The sequence below is a fragment of the Cupressus sempervirens genome, chromosome 1 (assembly GCF_028749045.1).
Source record: "Cupressus sempervirens isolate cs-2001-9-10 chromosome 1, ASM2874904v1, whole genome shotgun sequence".
Taxonomy (NCBI): domain Eukaryota; kingdom Viridiplantae; phylum Streptophyta; class Pinopsida; order Cupressales; family Cupressaceae; genus Cupressus; species Cupressus sempervirens.
In genome coordinates this window covers 834,177,263-834,198,991 of record NC_143118.1, presented here as the reverse complement: position 1 = coordinate 834,198,991, position 21,729 = coordinate 834,177,263, and the positions used below count along the sequence as shown (strand labels likewise).

General features: G+C 35.3%; 1 protein-coding gene across 2 annotated transcripts; it reads right to left on the bottom strand.

The window, feature by feature from the left end:
- Positions 1 to 1,179: 1,179 nt before the first annotated feature.
- Positions 1,180 to 21,350, bottom strand: LOC149580439 (large ribosomal subunit protein eL39). Of its 2 annotated transcripts, XM_089790896.1 has the most exons (4): positions 21,084 to 21,309; positions 20,737 to 20,840; positions 9,106 to 9,155; positions 1,180 to 1,592 (listed from the first exon to the last, which is right to left on the bottom strand). In XM_089790896.1, the coding sequence occupies exons 1-3, from the start codon at positions 21,084 to 21,086 to the stop codon at positions 9,107 to 9,109; spliced, it is 156 nt and encodes a 51-aa protein (XP_089647022.1). In that variant the 5' UTR covers positions 21,087 to 21,309; the 3' UTR covers positions 1,180 to 1,592; position 9,106. The 2 variants fall into 2 exon arrangements, with proteins under 2 accessions (XP_089647022.1, XP_089647016.1); XM_089790890.1 differs by lacking the exon at positions 1,180 to 1,592 and having other exon boundaries at positions 8,901 to 9,155; positions 21,084 to 21,350.
- Between the last annotated feature and the right edge of the window lie 379 nt (positions 21,351 to 21,729).

Below are 21,729 nucleotides of genomic sequence, written 5' to 3'. Positions count from 1 at the left end.
AAGTGGAAACTAGATGAATGTCACTTCATTTGATACACAACATTTCACTTATAGATGCAACATCTATCTCTTTAGGAAATCCTCGATATCCGAGTGTGAGATATCAATGTTCTTGATGTTTTCACAAAACAAAGTGTTTTATGGAGGCATGGAGTTGTAGTACTGAGCATCCTAGAACTTCATTTTTTATCTCCTTACCTTTACCTGGAATGATATTCTCTATCATGAGAAGTTTCTATGCGCAAGCAACTGTGATATTAAAAAAAAATTCAAAACATAAGCATATCTTCAAGAGGGGGATCCATTGTGTATTTTTGGGCTTTCAAGTAGGGAATATGAAACTTTTGCATGGAAGGTGTGGCTAGAAGTTATTGGGACAACAAATATATGCAAATATTTGAGCTAAAAAACATGCATTTTTATGGTGAAAATGCCTGGAAATGGATGCAAAGATGTCTACTTGTAATCAAATTTCGTGTTTTCATAGGTAAACGTGCAAGCACATGCAAGAAGCCACCATCATGAGTTTTTGAGTCATGTGACATTGGTATATAAAGTATGAATTGAGTGCATGTAAGTATGGAAGTAGGGTTTTTAGATGAAAAAGCATGTGGAAAATGAGCTCACTTAATGAGAGTGTTTTTCAGAAATGAGGTTTTTAATCCCAACTACATGTACAAGGTGAAGTGCTTGCACATGCAACTTAGAGAATTTAGACAAAAAAATTAGAAAGAGCACATCATATACATTATACAAATCTGAAAATTGAAATGGACTGACTTGCATTAACAAAAGAACAAATATATACAACAAAGCCCTATGAAAATGATAAAGAATCTTACCTCTTTCCTCAAGAAGCAAAGGAAGAAGTCTTTTAGTCTCTTATGAAATCTTTGAAAACAAATCCGGAGAGATTTTTGCATTTAGAATGATTGCATGAATAAAAGTTAAATAAACCTTGAATCTTAACTCGATCTTTGCAAAATGAATGCATTTTTTTTAAATCAAGATTTATAGCTTGCTAAAGTGTAAGAAGCTGAGTTTTTTTTTTTTTTTTAATAATAAAAACATCATTTTAGCAACCATTATGACCAAGCAATATGAAATAAGCAATGCATATTAAAAAAGGCATCCAAGGCATCATATGCAACTTGAAAAGGATTGTATGCAAGCTGAAAATGATAAAACAATGTTTAAAATTTTATCTGAGGCAAAGAGTTAAAGATTTGGCAAAGAAAAATGTTCAAACACAAGGTGTTTTTGTGTAGAAAAGTGCCCTAGATGGCCAGTAATATGAACAAAATCCTTCTAAATCTGCACTTTTGAGGAGCCAAGAATAATCCTTGAGAGATTTATTGCAAAAATGACTACATGGAGCAAAAACCATTAAGTTTTGGTCTTGAATCTTGTGAATCTTAGCTCCAAAATCCCATTTTTGGTCCAAAATACCCAAAATAAGTGTGCTTTTGCATATAAAAAATACATGCCTTCCTCTCAAAACTTGCGTCTCTTGCTTCTTAGATCAAAAATAGCTTAAGGAATAAGTAAAGACAAGCTCTTCAACCTCCAAACACACATATTTTGTGTCTCACCTGTGTACAAAGGAGTGTAAAGGAAACATTTAATAACCCAAAAACATATGCTTTTCACGTAAAGTTGCCACCAAAAAACCAAAAAGTTATAAGGTCAAAAAAGAAGCGCTTTTCGAAACACAAAACATGTGCTTTTACCTCTAAAATCCCCACCTATACGAGGATTTGGTCAAAAATGTCTTTGAAGTAATGACATGTTTTTTAATGCAAAAGCACATACTTATGTCTTTAAAATCACCACTTAAGTAATTTGCTAGTGTAAATAAAAGTAAAGACATACTTTTTAGAAGGAAAAGCATGTATTTTGTACTTTAAAAAGCCCACCACTCTTCAAAGCACAAAACATGTGCTTTTGCCTCTAAAATCCCCTCCTATTCGAGGATTTGCTCAAAAATGCCTTTGAAGTAAATAATGACACACTTTTTAAATGCAAAACACATGCTTCTAAATTTAAAATCACCACTTATATGCTTTGCTAGTATTGATATAATTAACGACATGTTTTTAAAAGGAAAAGCATGTGCTTTGCACTTTAAAAACATCCACCACATGCATTAACATGTCTAACCACCTTTATTGAAAGAGTAATGACATGTTTCTAGGAAGGAAAAACACATTTTTTCAAAATGCATATGCTTTTGAGTCAAATTTCCCCACCTATATGCATTTTACTTACAACTCAAATCAATAAACACATTAATAGTCTTCTAAAGTGCAATAACATGTGCTTTGGGGTTCAAATTCCTCACTTATAAGTACTCAAGAATAAAAGAATGTGTTTTAAATGTCATAATTAAATTACATAAATAGCTATAATTTTTAAATAATGTAACATGAAAATAGACTTTAAAAGACCAATTTTCATTAAACATCAAAAACTATCATCAAATAAACTCAAAATGGGCTAAGACTATAGAATGAATGTAATACATTTAAAATATTAAAGATAATTTTATTTCATGCAATTGTCAATATAAAAAACCCAATTTAAGAGCATTTACAATAGTTGGAAACCCTACAATTCATGAGCTAGACAACTCCAATTGAGGCGACAAGACTCGAAACAATTTACAAGAAGAAGAAAAACTAACAAGATTTGTGAAAGTTGACCAAAATAATTACGCCGTAGGCATTTCCTATTTGAATGTGAGGAGCTAAATTTTACATCCAACAGTTGGCAGCCATGGAGAGCGAATGACTACCATTGGGATGATTTGAAACGTAGATCTTTTTTATCTTTTCACTGTTCAACAAAGACGAAAGCCATCACCTATGATGACGACCATTGAAGAATCTTCAACCGTTAATTTATTTTTAGGTATTGACAACGTATTGATGTTATCTGTTATTAACGCCAATAAATTCAAATTGGAACGAGTGTAGATTTCACCATTACAAATTTATAGTTCAAATTTTAATCGTCAAAGTGGGTGGTCTAATATCTTTTCAGAAGCGTAGTCGATTTTTCAAACAAGGTCGCCTCAACATTTATTAAACATTTTTCCGTTAACATTTATTAAATAGGTAGATTGGCTGGGACTTTCTATCCGCTTTGGATGTTGTTAAAGAATCTGTCTTTTTATTCTAGCAATTTTTATATTGGGTGTTGTGTTGTGGAGGATAGTCGAGAATCGACGTTGAAAGACAATTTCATCACCCATCTCTGAATGTAATGGTTCGGCCCGAAGATTGATCTGCAAGGCTCTGAAAAGAGCGCCTGGAAACTTCTCAGACAAACTGATCAGTGCAGGGGATTCTGGATCTGTTTACAAAGGGAAGCTGAGAGACAACACGCTTGTGGCCATGAATGTGCTGGAGAGATCAAAGAAGGGCGAGAGGGAGTTTGAGGTAGAGGTAACGACGTACAACTGGCTGCATATAAGACTATGTAAACCTGGTACGCCTCATCGGCTTCTGCAGCGGGAGAAACCATCAAAGGGTGTTGATGTACAAGTACATGTAGAATGGGTCTCTGGACAAGCACCTCTTCGACATATGTCCTTCCATGGTCTAAACGCTTCAACATCGCTCTTGGCATTGCCAAAGGAATGAATTACTGCCATGACTTGTATCGATCGCAAATTATTCACTGTGATTTGAAGCCCCAAAATGTCCTCCTTGATCACCACTTGGTTCCCAAAATATCACACTTTGGACTAGCAATGTTGATGTTGATAGGATTGATTTACTAAAAGTAAAAAGCAGTGGAAGTCTGGTCATGGATAGAAAATTGACCACCTGTCTATTAATGTGGTCAAAAGGCATTTAGGATCATCAATTGCTTAAGAATTTGAAACCTCATCTCGCGAGCCATTTCTTCTGAGTACTCTCCCAAGGCATTTCAGCTCTCGGCGCTTCTTCCAAACTGGCCTCTAAATGAGTGCAACAATTCAGTTGCTAACACAAGTTTCCTTTAAAGACAAAATAAATCAAATATTGGTGGACTTTTTTTGGGTACATTTTGTTTTCCCTTCTATAAGTTGTGACACCCACTCACCAATTTTGATATGGAGGTAAAGCATCACGAAGTTGAGTTAATTGATTGGCATAAAGTCCACATTGAACGCCTAGCTTTTGCGTTTTACTTTTTCCTCAATTTTGGTATCTGTATAGGACATTCACGATCTATTTGAATAACTACTACTCTCAGAATCTCGCATGGGGGAATATGATAGTTTTAGTAACGTGAGAATTTAGATTGCGCTGTAAAGCGTTCTTGTCGTCGAATTGAGCGTGTAGCTGATCAACTTCGTTATCATTTTTTTCTCCTCAAAATAATCTACTCCACATGTTAAGTCTTTGAAAACTTGCCACATGTTGTTCAACATTTCAACATCTATTATTTAATTTAAGTTATTAACGAAATCCATTTTGTGCACATTGTTAAGTCCACATGTTAAGTCTTTGAAAACTTGCCACATGTTGTTCAACATTTCAACATCTATTATTTAATTTAAGTTATTAACGAAATCCATTTTGTGCACATTGTGTAATCATTTAAGGTGGAATCGAATTAGGCATTTTCTCAAACAATTCGAAACATTTCCCATGATCCCAAATTTCTTCCTCGATGTTTACATAACTAAGTTGACATATGGTGTACAAATTCATCAATACAGAGATGTTCAGGAGGAAAGATTCAAGCACAAGGAGATATATACCTTTTTGGGGCCCGTGTCTATATCTCAGTATGAATTCCGCTTTATGTTCCTTGTCCCCAATTTTAGAATGGGCTTCAAGAACTCAAGAACTATCCAAACCAACCTATTTCCACACCAGATCTTGTGGCCATGTATGTCACACTTGGAATGGTGAAATTAAGGAGGAACATCCATGTATTTGAAGCTCCAATGTGCCACACAATTACCACATGTGCGACATGCTTTTAGTCGAACAAAAGACTCCTCTCCACCCTAATTCATAAAATAGATATAAATGATAAAACAAACCAGAGCTCGCAGAATAAGGATTTCACTTGTAAATGGCAACCTAGCATGAACAGGTGAAGACTCTACTTCTGCACAATGCAATTGCCTCAGCTAAACTCGTAACTCATCTCAATGTTAGGTTGCGCAGTTGTCAAGCCTTCTCTCCAGGTGCTCAAGGTTATTTTGCTGCTTCTTTTTAGTTGTCTAAGCTTAATACCAATTGATACTATGAGAGACACATTGGGAGTTAAAGGCAAGGCGTGTCCTGGTCCCATTTGATAGTTATTAATGCTTGCTAGAGATTTTGATAATTTCTATGTCCATTGTATAAGATTTTATATAAAATAAAAATAATATATGTTCTCTTATATTTGCATGCATGTCGAACAAACCATTTACATCTCACAAATAAATTATATCTTTTATGTTTTGACAACTATCATAATGTTGTTCGAAAGTCTCTAAAGTGTCGTGCATTTTTAAAGCATTCAAAGTGTAATGTTTGACTAACTCCCTTTATCTAGTCACCATCTTTAAACATGACACATTAAGGGAAAAAGTAATCTTCAAAAAGTAAGTTAACTTTGCCTAATTAACATTTTTAGCCTACCGGTCAATTGTTAGTGTGATGTTATAGTTAAGGTTACTTATATGGTGTGATGGATGTCCATTCATGATTGAAGTTCTACCCCTTCAAGATGCAAAGCATTTTTTCAGACAGTTCATGTGTATTGTCTACGTTTTCATAATTTGCATCTTGTGTTACTTAAAAACTTTCTAGAGCCTTTTCAACAAGTTTATTTTGTGCATCACTGCCATTTAGTCAAACTATTATGTGCCTTCTACATTCGTTAATGTGATTATATGTATTTGAAGAAATTGAATCAAGTATATATTGGGTCAAGTTTTACTTCTTGTATGGTTTACATTTGCTTTCTTCTAGTTATAAAGTTGGAGTGTGGAAGTAATGATTCATTTCTAACCTTTTTTCGTAGAATGGAAGTATGTGATGGGCAAACAATAGAACACTTTAGGCCTTGTCAAAATGTGCAAGTACATGATGAATGAGCAATCAAATACTTTATATATGCCAAAATGCAAAAATATGCAAAAATGAGCAATATAACATTTTAAATTTTAAAATTGGAGATTTTTGACATGAAAACATAATTAGGTAAGGGAAAAGTAAAATTATTTTTTATTATTTCTCTAAGTTACTAGAACAAAGCTTAAATGTGTAATAAATATTATTTTGAAATATTAAAATTATTTTGAAAATAATTGAATTTGTCCTAATAATGTAGAACTATATAGTTTAAAAAAAAACAAAAAAAACTTTTGACTGACAAGGTACCTCAACTTGAAATATCAAATAGGTGTCAAGAAGGATAAGGTGATTACAAACAATAAAAAAACTATGTATGATGAGACTTTTTGAAGAAAACAAATGTTTTCCAAACATACATTTTCCATGTTTTAGCAAAAGCAAAAAATCAATTCAAAGCACAGATAGTACATTTCATGATTTGGCAGCTTAAATTGAGCTCAACATTTTCATCATGTGTTGATCGTTTAAATTTGAGCATCATAATGAATTTTGAAACTTCACAAAAATAAGACACATGTTGACCAACTCATTCACCAATACATAATAAGATTCATAAATGAAGGGATTGGATTGAAACCACATGATCACCCATCCTAAAAACTATTGACAAGACCACACTATCTAGATAACTTAGACATTACTTTTGATGCAAAAGTTTACAATTTGAGTGTTTAGAATTGGGAGACCGATTCTTTTGTGCAATGGGTGGTAACTATGGTACGTGTCTTAGAACATTGAAGAGTCTCTAATTGGATTTTTAATTAAAGAGATATATATGCTAAGATAGATTAGTAAAGAGACAGAGATCTAAAAAGGATGAGATGAATAGATCAACACATGGAAAATTACTTAGTTGATCTTTTATATATCTTCGGCATACCCATTGCACACTAAGGTGTGATTGCTAGTAAGTATTTACAATTAGAATTCAACTTAATGGAAACCTTCTAAAGAACTACACAAAGAAAGTTACAAAAAGACAATACTAAGATAACGAGTTGCTTTCATGAGGCTTTCCCAATGTGTTAAAACAATGAGAAAGTACTTAATTCAAAGATTACAAATTGTCTTCATAAAGCTTCACCAATACGATTAGATGTAGGTTGCACTATATTAAACATTAAAAACTATGATCATATCAACTCAAAATGAGCTAAAAATTTAAATGAATGTCAAAATCTATTTTAAACATTTTAGATAATTTTATTATGTGCAATTGTCAATAAAAAAATCCACTTCTAATGCATTTTCAAATGCTGAAAACTCCACATTTCTTGGGCTAGACAACTCCATTTGAGACAACAAGACTCAAAACTATTTACAACAAGGAGGAAAACAAACAAGAGAGGTGAAAGTTGACAAAAAAATCTAGGATTTACAATTAGAATTCAACTTGATGGAACCCTTGAAAAGAAATGCAAAAAAAACAATACAAAGATAACAAATTGCTCTCATGAGGCTTTACCAATAAGTTAAAACAAAGAGAATGCACCCAAGTCAAAGATAACAAATTGTCTTCATGATGCTTTACCAATACGATAAAATAGAGAGTTCACTCAATACAAAAATAACAAATTGCCTTCATAATGCTTTACCAAAACATTAAAATAAAGTAGATGCGCCTACAAATTAAGGTTATCTATTAAATATTCCAAGTGTCAATGTTTTGGGCCTTATATTTTTATCCATCTTTCTTTTCTCTAATTAACTGTGTTATATTCATCTTAATTATAGATGATCCTTAAGCCCGGGCGTGAAATCAAAGAGTGGTACAAACTACAAAGTATAAAGATTCATCTATGATAATGTGCAGGTATGTATCAAATGGCAGTACAAATTTTTATGTTTATGGTACGTGTGAGAGAACTTATCTTCCCCCCTCCCCACCTTCCTTCCAGTTCAAACTTCAGCCCCCTCTTTGCTCATTGTTAATAATAATGACCGATGGACCTCAACGAGTTTATGTTACAAATTTGACGCTTCAAGGGTACACTTGTGCGGAAACATCTCCAATTAAACTACTCGTGACTGAACAAGTCTTGTGGATCTAATAAAATAGCTAGGGAAATTTTATCTGCATCCTATCAAAAGTTGAGCTCCTCTTATAATTTCTGTTTACATGTATGAAATTTATTTTGCTTAGCGCACCCGTTGTGCGACTTATTCTGTCTAATCCAAAAACAAGAATATGATACATCTTCAAAAGAAATCTGTCTCTTACGCATTCCAACCTATAACTCCTTAAATACCACCCAACTTATTAAAAAGGCTTCAACCATTCAATCTCAACTCGTTTATAATCTAAATATGGTCGTAGCCTTCAATAACGGCATGATTATATTTTCACTCAATTATAATCTACATATGACCATAATCATTCCTTAATGACACCATTAGACTCACTGAAGTAACTTAACTACCATAACTGAATGAGATAAAGTTATGTTGCAAGGTCGGTTAGAAACGACTCTAAAGCCCAAGACTGAACTCTCTGAGATTGGACAACCTCCTAATGGAAACTCCCATCTCCAGAAGAATTTCAGTAATGGAGATCTGTATATGTTATCAAGGATAATGCCAAACTACAAATATAATTTGATAACAGTGTAAGATGAAGCACAAAAAGCTCAGTTTTTGTTCAAATTTTAGCAACAGAAAAGGGTTGTCATACAAATAGACAATGTGATTTAACAAACATTAGGAAACAAGGGCATTTTACATTCAATACACAGAATTAATCGACTGTCTTACTGCAAATTTTAAGCTAAACAGTGCACTTAAAAAATCTTGATAATTGATTGGGTCAAAAGAAAACAGAAAAAGTACAGTGTGTAACTGAAATCTCATTTTAAGCTTTCCAACAAACTCAAAATAGAATCAGCCAGATTACTCATTTCTTAATCAATAACATGAACAAAATATGGCCAAGGTATAAGAATCATTGTAGCTACTACTTCAGCACTATGATAGCACATACATTACAGACCAAGCTTTGTTCTGCGCCAGTGCCTGCGCTTTGCATTGTACCTGCAATAAAACACCCAATTGACATTAACATTAAAACTAAGAGTGAAGTCAAGCCCAGACAGACTGCCGTATTTCATGAAAACATGGAAAACTGGTAGAAATTGATGTCACATTACAGAACAACCTAAATCATGTCGAGACCAGAACAAGTTTCCCATAATTGTTGTGTAAATCACCATACCTATATATTGAATAATATAAATCAAGTAAACGAGAAATATCATTATCTAGAATGACTAAATGTTTTCTAAAGTAAAAATAATGAATTTAATTGAAACAAATATAGAGTTTTAAATTATATATCAATTTATTTATTTTTTATTACACTTCCTAATTGTAAAACAAATATTTCTATTAAGTTACTTAAAATTTGAAATAAAAAACTAAATTTTATAATATTTATTGTTGATTTAACAAGCATGAGCAAATGTCTCAAGTTTCTCCTAGATCAGCAGCCTAGAAAAAGCATAAGCAACATTAATGAAAATATTTATGGAAGTAAAGAAGCCTAAGAATATTTGCCATCCAAACAAACAGAAACTCTACCCAAAACATTGGTGCATGGCACTAAAGGGAGAAAAGAGCAGATTAACTATTGCCTATTTAAAAGCTAAAAAGCTTTTCCAATTACATGTAAACTGAAATGATCCAAACTCGGAATATAAGAGGACTTAGCAAAAAATAACCAATGCAAAGAGAAGAATGCTGTTATGCCATACTACGAGTTCGAACTCTTTTGTTATGCCAGTGACAGTTGGGTCTAATATAAAGGAGTGGGAAGATAATACATAGAACAAACTGAATGCATCACATTATTCACTAATTCAATCACATACATTTATCTAATCCGCATAGAGAAGGAACATATTGGCTAGTACATAAAACTCGCAGCCATCCAAACAAAAAAGGGAAATTACAGACATATATCATATTCAAACGTAAGACAGTAAGGAGGAGACACCTGTAGTTAACCTCCGATCCCGTAACCCTCATAATCCCCTACTCCATACTAATATCTGGGAGTGGTGCTGCTTGCGGTGGACTTGTGCTTGGTAGTAATCACAGTCGTATGCTGCCTACGACCCTGATTTTCTTGGTGACCTGGTCTGCCAGCACTGTCTATCGTGCAACCAACTACTGCTACGTGACTGGAAGCGATAGCAGTCCCGACCTTATAGCAATTACGTCCTTCCAACTGGAGTTTAACGCTACTGCACCTTATAATCTCTGCTCTGTTTGTACGTAGCTGACTGTATTACTGTCACTACCTCCCTGTTGATAGTGGTCCAAGCTTCTCGGGTTAGGCTCTGTACACTATACCGTTGTTTCCCTATGTCTGGTTACTGATACCATACTCCTCTCATCACCACAGATGTAGACAATGACCATATGCTTTATCCAGCCAGGACAAAGGATTATCAAGTGATTCTACTACCATTCAATTTGCCTCTGAAGAAGACTCACTGAATAATATAAACTGCAGACTTGGAGCAATTTTCGAAGAGATACTGGGGCTACGTCCAGTCTCCCAATTTCTCCATAAGTGGTTTCGTCCTTAAGAAAGCCAGTCACATTTAAGCAACCTTGACGTTTTTAAAACAGTATTGTATTCCATGGTCCCAATCCCAAGGAGCTCATTGCTTTTACAACCTTGATATGATGGGAAGTACAAACAACTAGGCAATGTGGGATAAAAGTCATTTTCGTCTTCTAGTCACTTAAGTTGCTTTTGTCATAAAGTAACTTTATAAATCCACTTTATAAAATGGAGTGACTTAACTATATAAAAGCTCCTCCAGTTAAATGTTTCCCTAACGAAACCAAATAAACTCCTGTAACAGGCTGGCATCCTCAAGATTAATGCTGTTAGCCTATCCGGATGGGGAGATAGACCAACCAGGCACCCGTAAGGCCTAGCGCAGAGAAGGGGGCATTACATAAACGCACTTAAAATAGAGCACTAAAATTCTCCAAAGACATAGCCACGCACTGCATATTATCACATATGCACACTACTAGAAAAAGCAAAATCTCAAACGATATGCTAAAGTTCTGCTCAAAATGAGATTTTGATTAACGCTTCTTACCAATATCCTTGCAAAATATAAAGTTTTCTTATCAAATCGTTCTATAAGATCCTGTGTGTTAAAACGTGACTAAACTTTTATAAGTTTTACCTCTCTAACTGTGTATAAATCCTATCAAAATCAGTAATTAACAAATGCTCTTACAAAATTTCAATTAAAAAATAAGCTTGCCCACCCAAACATGCTAGAAGATCTTGTGTGCAAAGATTTTCCTATAAATTTTTTGCACTTTATAATTTAGAAATATTAACAATATAGCTTTATAAAATTTCTATCAAAAAAATACGCTTCATTTAATCGCTAAAATTAGTTGTTATGTTCCGATTTTTTTTGAAATTGCCCTACTAAACAGTTGTCAGCATTCGAACAAATGTGAAACACTATGACCCCAAAGATCTAATAGGTTCTGACCAGACTTTTCAAATGCATCTTTCCTAGCCAGAGCCTTTTTGTCTCAAAAAACTTATTACGACCAAGTATGAGGAACCTTATGTATCCATTAGGCATTAAGAATACTTGCAACATCAAACCCAAAGCCAACGTGTCTTTTCACAGGAAGATGGAAAAAACCATGACACAACTCTAAATCTTGAATAATCACTGCAATACATAAGCATAATTGGAGCATACAATACTGGCCACTGTAAAGGGTTTTACATTGATTTCAAACTCTATGCCAATTTAAAAATGCATTTACTTTGCGTCATATTGCTGCACCTACTAGCCCTTGTCTTGCTGCTCCCTATATGCATGGAGCTCCACTTTAGCTCCAACGTCCTGAACATTCCTCTTAACAACAAGGAAACAACTCTTCCTGTTGGTATTGATTAAGCAGTCTTCTATGACATAGCAGTCTTCTACAATTTTAAGCAATTTAGCAATAGGTCTTTGACCTTTCCTCATACAATATTCCATTCAGTGTCAACTCATACCAACTCTTTCTCCTATAATAAAAAGCTTCCCTGATGAACAAACAATGACTTCCAAAAATAAAACAATTACTCATTTATGAATTCCAAGTGCATGCCATCCAGCAACTTACATTGCTTCTGCACCTTCAAATCTATTCTTTGTTGCAACCATCCTAAGACATCTGAATATGGACTAACCTGCCTATTCAAAATTACATTCACAATTACCATGCAAAGGATGAGCCAATGAATATCTGCATACTTTTCTTGCCTGTGAGGTATGAAGATGAATATAGCCGGAACCTGTATGGACTGCAAATGAAAAAAAATCAGTTGGACAAAGATCTTGTTATGCCAAATATAAATATCCGGTTGAAAAATCTGTGACGCCCATTCCGCACCTCAATGCTTTAAAGATTGTGAAATCATGAACCAATTTCCAATCCTAGGAGTCTCTAAAACATTCATATAAAATCAGTGCACGAGTGTTGGCTCCCAATCAACATTTATAGAAAAGTGTTGACCAAATCAATCATGTTGCAAAACTAGCTGATCTATCATATTACTAGCCTGTACAGGCATCCGTAGCTTGGCATGTCACTGGTCTGGGTGAGCTGCATGTTCCCTTGTGAAAGGCAAATTCTAGCTTGCATTACAAGCTTATTCATGTAACATCAATTAATCAAAGTCACTATCATGTATGTGGCCATTAGAAACTGAAATCAGGCTGATGGTTGGCCACCATATACAACACGTAGGCTAACCACACATGTGGTCAATAGAATCAATTAAACATTAATTTTTTTCAGGCATTTTTCTCCATTGGATCATGTGGGTTGTATCATGTTCCTCTAGTAAACGGATGGTTGACAGGCTTAATGGCCATTTTTCCTTCTAAGTATACATTTCAACTACCACATGAATCTTTGTGACCCCTTCTCTGGCCCAGCCATTGGCACGGTTTAAGAATTTGCAAGTCAGCAGTTGTGTGATACTACAAACCAACATAAACCCCATATAGTAGACTACAAATTAATATTAGGTGCTTCATTTCACCTGTGCATTAAATCTGGACCAATTCCTCAACCCTTAGAAAATCAAGATTAATTAAAGGCACGTGCTAAACTCAAAACACCAATTTGCCTCCGTGCATTCTTTGAATCCTTTCTTGGTTCTGAGCTGTAGTCCATCTCTGGCAAGCCTATCTTCCCTAGTACCAATTGGTATCACTAAGATTTCCTTATCCAACTTCGTGCAAGTAAATTGAGAACTTCTTTTGATTCGGATTTACTCATCATATTTGCAATATACTGAATAAATCAGCCAGATCAATGAAGCACTAGGAGTTCAGTAATTAAATGCTAACACTTTCATTTGCATAGTCTTTGTGCAAATTGATGGCACCCATTTTTAGTCTTAACCCTCAATTTAATTACTCCAGCTATCATCCAATTACAGCTCTATACATGAACTTTTAGTCTTTTCCCTCACTAAATTTTCCTATGTAAGAAATACGTTCTCCATATCCCAGAGTCATTAAACATAATGACATCTAGAATAGGATGCCTCCTCAATCCACCTGCAGTGCTTATTCATTATTGAAGTGAGATAATCTGGGTGAGATCACCTACACTCAACGGTATAAGGTGGCCAAAACTGATGACAACCAATCAGACATTCCATTCTTCAATAATCATGCATATTTCTGTATATCGTTATTCCTGAAAAAGCATATAGAAAGATAAACATCTAAATACTCATTTATTTACTTTTAGCTGGCAGAAGCTCAGAGCTCAATTACATGTATCATGTTTGTTGCAATTGTCTGGTTTGTGGCCGCAGACCTTAGGAAGGCTGCTTGAAGCCCTTAAGTCCAACCAGAACAGTTCATTGACCCTATAAGTGCTTATGCAATTGGTCCCATCCAGCTTGCATGCAATCCTGCTGAGCTTAGGAATTTTTAGAGTCGTGAATGAAAAACAGCAGGCAACTCATCATAATCCTTGTTCTGTCTGTAAACAGTAAAAATTCTCCACTTTTACAGTTTTACCTCTACTGATCTAGTAGGTGACAGAATCTCTTGACGGGTAGAAAGCTTTAATGCCAAGCTGGTGAACTCTGAAAAGCAACTGGGAGTTTGCAATCCTCAAATATGAACCACCAGCAATCGCATAGATGCAAAATGAGATGGTTCTGAATCACAGAGCTCATATCCAAAACGAAGCCCTATCAAACAGAAGATGTGGCAGCCAGAAAAGCTATTCGTTGAAAAAATTATGTGTCTGTATCATTATCTCCCCAATGATGGAGGCTTCAGAAGTCTTCTAAAACGTCTCAAAAAGTTTCCAAACTGACTCACAAGTCTCTGTGTAAAGGACTTTACATATAAATGCCTTCAATTCATCCATAGTAACCAAGCAACCCATATAATAAAAAATATTTTGCAATTATAGAGAGGCCTCTCATCAAAATGTTAACAAGAGAAAACCCAAGAATAGTTTCTTTAATGTCCTTTGGGGTTAGAAAACTTACCTCAATTTTCCAAACCAGGAAAAAGACATTCATGGAACAAGACTAGTTAAAAGGAAAAGAAAATGGTATTCCTTGGTTGGATCATGCTTGTCTGGATTGTTGTTTACTCTCTTCCAATTACTAGTTTTCTCTTGTCAAAGCCCCTAAAGTTGTTTAAAAAATTTGAGAAGTATCAGATCATAATGGTAGCACTGTAGCAAGGTAAAATAGTAAAGAGCAGTGCAAATTCCCTCTTCTTCCCAACAGTCAAGACAACATTTGCAAAGTGGTATCAATGAGCACGGCATGGTTAAATGGGCTCTCGTGACCAAACTCAGAAGGAGGGTTAACAAGGACCATATTAAGTAATGGGTTGTCATGGTCTGCATTTAGTATCTAGATAAAGAGAACCTGAACAAGTGATGAGCAGCTCAAAACCACTTATCTTCCAAAAACATTGACTTAAGCACAATGCATAAATCATTCTACAAACCTGAAAGATTACTGCTCTTTCTATGAGATTCAAATCAAACTCAAAGCTAGCGACGCCTAAATGATAGATTGTAGTGCCTCTCGTGTTTGCATTCGGTACCTTGTTATATTCTGATCCAAGAGATACTTGTTACTCATGTTATTTTTACATTTGAGATGACCATGGGGTCAGATGTTATACTTTGATTTCCAGTATTATAGATGTTAGATTACTATGTTGTTCAGTTGATCATATTTGCATGATGATGCTATTTTGAGATGACAGTATGTTTTATGATTAAATCTAGGTATCCGGTATTTGGACATATCTCTATTATATGTTGGATTTAATGCTATGGTAATTTACTTCATTATTGCTTTGTTATGTTTTATGCGAACGTGAGTGATGTAAATGGATTATTTCAGTATAATTAAATAAATGGCTAAATTAGGTCATTTGATGCATTTATTGCTTCGGCTATGTTATTATATGCAATTGCACTTGATCATGTGTTTTAGTGTACAGGATTTATATCCCTGGCAATGGCACATGGAGTTAGTGATTCAGCTGTTCATATTTTACCAATGTCGTCCTTGTATGGTCAACGTATCATATTTGATTGTTTAAATTAAACCTTCAAAATGATATAATAAATCCATACTCATTTGCATTACGTGATTAGACTTATGAACGTGTCTGTGCATTTAGAGGTTGGCATTTGTCGCGAACTTTGTAATGTTTTATGTGATTTTGGTTTAAGGATTTTCGGGCTTTATTTTCGTTGATTTTAATTTCTTGCAGCTCTACCATAGATGAATTCCAATTACTTGGAATAGGTTGTTTTCGTTTGGGTTGATTCAGAGTTTAACTGGGTTACCTGGTTATTTACCCTAACTGATAATTCACTCAAAAAGTGAATAAGTATCCAAAGAGGAAATTTATTCCTCACTTCTCACTTTTGGAAATTAGAAATTTGAGAGCTTTTTCCAAAATCATCTTCTGGAGGATTGCATTTTTGTTCGTTGTGAGAGCTACGGGAGTGGGATCTTCGCAAGATCGATCTCATTGGAACCAACTTGGGGAGACCTTGGTTTGTTGTGACTTTCGATAGCTTCCGCGAGATATTTATTTTATCTGGTTGATCCTCGTTTTAGCCCTTTTGGTTGTCAAGTAGGGCTCTCCCGTTTTTGTGATTCAGCTCCGTTCTGGTAGTTGTATGTTCGGAGGCTGAGAACTAGTGTTCTCCATTTTTTATTGCTAGTTCGGCCCGATTGGTCGAGTATGAACATTTCCCCGATTTTTGGGATGAGGGTTTTGGGGTTTCACACCGTTATGCTGGTTGTATTTGAATATGGTGTTCAAAGCTGAATTTTATTGGATTTTCGTGGCTTTTGATCCCTAAGACCAAATGAGTTTTAATTTCGAAGTTTTTGAGTTTTGAGGTTTCTACCTTGATTTGTGTGCCACCAATTTTCTTGAGTTTTCTTGGCACGATGTTGGTCATGGACTTGGATTATCCATAGGATGTCAATCAGGCCATTGTTGCACCTTTATGTTGCATTGGGATGCGTGCCACATCTATCCTCATGAGCTTGTATTCGGTTGAGTGTTACTTTGCTTGTGTTCTCATTCAGCCCTTTTTTTATGATCTTCATGATGGTGGTGAGCCACACATGAGCACATGCGCATGCATTTGTCGAGTGACTTGCGAGGCTCGAACTCTAGTTTGTATTTCGGTGGAGTTATGTTCATTTGGGGTTGGGTTGGGAATATGCATGCCTACAAGCACTAATCGTTGGATGAGTATAGGTAGGGTAGGGTAGCATGGAGGGGGCTTCTCTCTCGCAGCCTGCTGAATATCCCAGAGGGTTTGCGCGAAGAAGTTCTAAACAAGTGATAACTCAATAAATTAACTAGGTAATAAATTTAAGATAATAAAATGTTATGTGAGCACCCGATTAAGTCCGAAGACACAGGATTGTGCTCCTCGAGGAGTGCGAGCTGCCAATACTAGCTTGGGCTACCCAATGCCAAGCTATTTACCCTCCAGCGAGTCCCTATATAGTGACCCATTGAGTGTTTGACCAAGACTTGTTTTTGCGTCGTCTCATGATCTTGGTCGCAGTCCTCTTTATTGTCTAGCGTGTGTTAGCCATGGGCATTTTCTTTATGTGTTTGTGGTTGGATCATTATCTCCATCAGCACGATGGGAATGGACCTATGGGTTCCACCTGGTTGGGAGGCGTAGCTACCTATACCACTGTTGGGGAACGGTGTATAGAGACGATCTATTATTCCAATATGACCAGTGTACAAATGTTTCACTTGGTACTTCAGGGTTTCCAGAGTGTGTTTCTCTTGTGATTTATGCTTTCATTGGAATGCTTAGATATCATGTTTAGATGATGTTAGTTTATTTGACGCATTCCTATATTATGATGTTTAGTATATGATTAGATGATGTGATTTACTTAGTTAGAGTATCTATTGCTTTACTAGATTAGCATGTCAGATTTCCTTGTTCTTATGATGTTATTACATTTTAGTAATGACACGCTCATAAGATAGCTCCGACTATCTAGTCGATAGTTTGGGATGTTACACTCGGGGGATGGCTAGGACCTTTGAGGTCTCATGATGCTATTACGGTTGGGAGGAACCACACAAGAGTTTAGTTGTTTTTTGTACATTGTGATGTTGCTTTCAATACTTTTCTTATACTGCTACGGTTTAGATGGTTAGTTGCTTTTTCTATCTTATTGCTCTTGTGTTTGAGTGTCCAAGCCTCGATTTGTGGATTTGGTACTCCCCGATGTGGACAAATTATTTTTCCTACTTGTTTGTCCTCCATTTTCCCTATTTGTTGTTATACTTCCTCACGTCAGAGATGTGTTTTCTCACATGAGGATGTGTTCTCTTGCGCCAAAAGGCATTCTATCACGCATGTGCAATGGAAGCTCATGCGAGGTTGTGCTCTCTCCCTCACAAGACTTGGCACTTCCTCGCGCACATGTGAGCATTCTCTCATGTGAATGCCAGGAACAAAGCGGAGAGAATTGTTGGATGCTCCAAAGTGTTTCCTCACGCAAGAGGGTAGTTCCTTGCGCAGTGTGGCACACTTTCTCACGTGAAGGTGTACTTCCTGCGCAAGACTGTGGTTATCTTTCCTTGCACAAAAAACAAGGAGTACCTCCATTGTTTTTTGGGGAACGCATTTTGGCGTTTCAAGTACCCTTTAGGATTGCTTTTATTTCCAGACTCCGACATATCAGAAATTTTATGTTTTGTTGTCACCTTGGTTCTCGTCTTTCAATTCGACTGTCTCAGTTGGTAGTGGCACTTGGAGATTCGTTGGTTGTCAAGATTGTTGGTTAAGTCTTTCGTTGTAATCTTTGTGATCCTTATATGTTGATTATCATGTGCATCCATACTTGTTTAATATATATATATATAGACTTTTATTTAGCCTTATTCCAAGGATCTCCAGGCGAGGCATTACATAGATCATCCCTTACTGCCAAGGTGACATGTATGTCTCTATTTCTCTATAGAAAAGAATTCCCATATACATGCATTCAATTCATGTATACCACTATTCACCTGGCATCCCTAGTCACACAAGCAACCAATATAATCAAGAATATCCTGCAATTACAAAGAGGCCGCTAAACAAAAATTTAATAAGAGAGAACCCAAGGTTAGTTTCCTTAATGTTCGCAGTACTGAGTAGACTTTTACTAGGTAGTTGGGGCTTGAACATATAGAGTGGCCATTTGCCTCAATCTTTTCCATACTAAAAGGCAGGAGAAAGACATCTATGGAACCTATTCTGGCTGAAGTGCAAATAAAACTTGTTAGATGAAAAATAAAATTGTTATCCTAGTAAGAAGGATTGCATTTGTCTGGATTGTCCCCAACTCTCTTTCAAGTTACTCATTCTCTCTTATCTATTCCCCTGAAGTGGTTTTAAAAAGTTCAAATATCATTAGATCATTTTAGCCACAAGGTAAAATAGAAAAGTGCATTGTACAAATCCCTCTTCTTCCCTAAGAGACAAGAAAATGTTTGCGAAGTGGTACAAGCAATCTTGACATGGTTAATCAGGCTCTTATGACCAAGTTCACATGGAGAGTTTACAAGGACCATATTAAGGAATTGGTTATTATAGTGTGCACTTACCTTGTGTTCCCATGCAGCTGCTTAAGTGCATTTTGTGCTTATATTTAAGCAGTTTAGTGTTCTCATGAAAATTTAAAAGTGTCTATAACAGATAATTTAAAATCTCTAGCGATTTTAGTGGAGCGGCTATTATTTAGCAATTGAAAATAAGCTATGTGAAAATAGGAGGGGCTGAAAATAAGCAGTTGCTGCTTATTACAAAACACACCACGTGGCTCCACAAACTTTTTTCCCTCCTTTTTAAAAATATTTTATTTTTAATTTCATCTTTGTAAAAAGTATTATCTAATTAATTAATTCAGAATTTAAGTTTCTTGCTTAAAAATAAGCAGCAAAACATATGTTCATGGGGCCGCATGCTCCACAATTATTTCCTATAATTGTCGAGCAGCCACTGCTTACCAAAATAAGCTAAGCAGTGGCATGGGAACATGCTCTTAGTATCTAGATGAAGGGAACCTAAAAGAATGATAAGAAGCTCAAACCCAATTATCTTCCAAAAACATTGATCTAACTAAGCAAAGAGCATTCTAGAAACCCGATTGGTAAATGCTCTTTCTGCAAGACTTAAATGAAAGCTATCGTTTCACAAAGTCTCCTAACTGGGAGTGGGGGAAACGGGCGGACCAAGGGCCTGGATTTGGGGACAAGGTGATGAGTGGAACGTCAGCAGAGTGATGGTGGAGTGGGCAGTGCTGATATAAAACTTGTGGTAAATTGCAATCTCTGAGGCAAAATCTGCAATATAATATCTCTGCAAGTGCTCAACGAACGGCAAACTATTTTTGAAGTTAAAATTGCACTTAGTATGTGGCATATTATAGGATTTTCAACAATTAGAAAGAGCTAATAAAGAGCCAACTACTCTAACAACAAAAGTAAATTATGCCAGACTAAAACACTGCTTCTCATTTCTAGCTTGGTTTGGTGTAACTAAACATTGTTTTCTTCCTGTTATGTTTAGTTAGGAATAAATTAACATAGATAAGCAGCACAATATGTAGAACTTTAACATTCGGTACCTTTAATGTTTAACCAGCTGCACAGGAATCTTTCATTGTTCTGATAGTAAAAATATAGTTTGTTTAACATCCCCCTTCTCAGAGGACCAAAATACATGATTTGCAGAACAAAATGAAGACTGTTGACAGGCCAGATTACAGTTCATTAAGATAAGCTCAACAGTAAACCTAGCATGCATTACGATAACGTTATGAATCTGTTATTAAATAAATCTATCACAAGACAAGTTTGAATTCAGAGTAAGTAGATCAGAGCTCCTTCCTCTATTATTTGGGTAGGCCCCTTATTCAATTTTCACAGGAAACCAAAAAGATCTTTAAAAAGGTATATTTGCGGTTAAAGCCCCGGACACTTACGGTAGGTTTCTTACCCATTACTGTCAATTTAGAATGACTGACCTTATAGTGTTATCAGTCCTCATCCGGATCCAATGAGGAATGGGCCTGTTTTGCCTCATTTTCTTCGCTAACTTCTTCTTGATGATGAAAGTCTTGTGGGACGGCTGCAAAATCAATGTATTGATCACCATACAATATCACTTGAAAAGCAGAAAAGCTATCAAAATCAATGTATTGAACACCATATAAATATCAGTTTAAAAACAGAAAAGGCAAACAATTGTAGCTAACATCTAACATGAAAGTGCACAAGGAGCTGTATGTCAAGAATCACAGCACTCGGTAATAGTTCACAAGACCCTAGTTTTCTATAACGACGAAATCTAAACATGTTTTTCCTCTCGTACCATTTTTTTCCTTCCTCCTCGCTCTCCACCTTCCGCCGCTCCTCTCTCTTGCTCGATTGACTGCAACGATCAACGTAGAAACCCTCGTCTATTGAGGCTTTATTTTTTAAACCCTAAAACTCCCCCACCGTATTTCACAATTCCCACGCCGATTTTTTCTCCCGTCGTTGCCCTGTCTCTGAAAATTTCGACCTTATCCAACCGGAGAAGGAATTCTAGTTAAAACAATTAGGATATTCCCTTTAGGATGTCCATTTATTATGCAACAAGATTATTATTGTTCTTGAAGTTTGGATTTAAATTGGGCCCTAATTTTAGAAATTTATTTTTGTACTTATTTATTTAATTTTTTGAATATATAATAATTTAAAATAAAACATATTTTTTATAATAATAAAAAATTCAAAATTAGGATTCTATTTTGTATTTCAAAGTTATAACAATATTATTGTTCTATTTTAAAAATATCAATATCATCTTTAGATTATTTCTATGTTTAATAATAATTCTATGATTTATTATTTTTATTACTATTAATTTATGTTGTTAATATTATCTAATATTTTGATCTAAATAGTGTAATAAAAATAAATAAGTTTCTAGATTTGAAAAATGGCAAACTCTTACAGATTGGCGAAAAAAGTAG

Coding starts and splice junctions, on each gene's coding strand:
- LOC149580439 (XM_089790890.1), bottom strand. Junction 9,156..20,736: donor AGGACTGATAACACTATAAG/GTCAGTCATTCT, acceptor GTTTTATTGCAG/GTACAATGCAAAGCGCAGGC.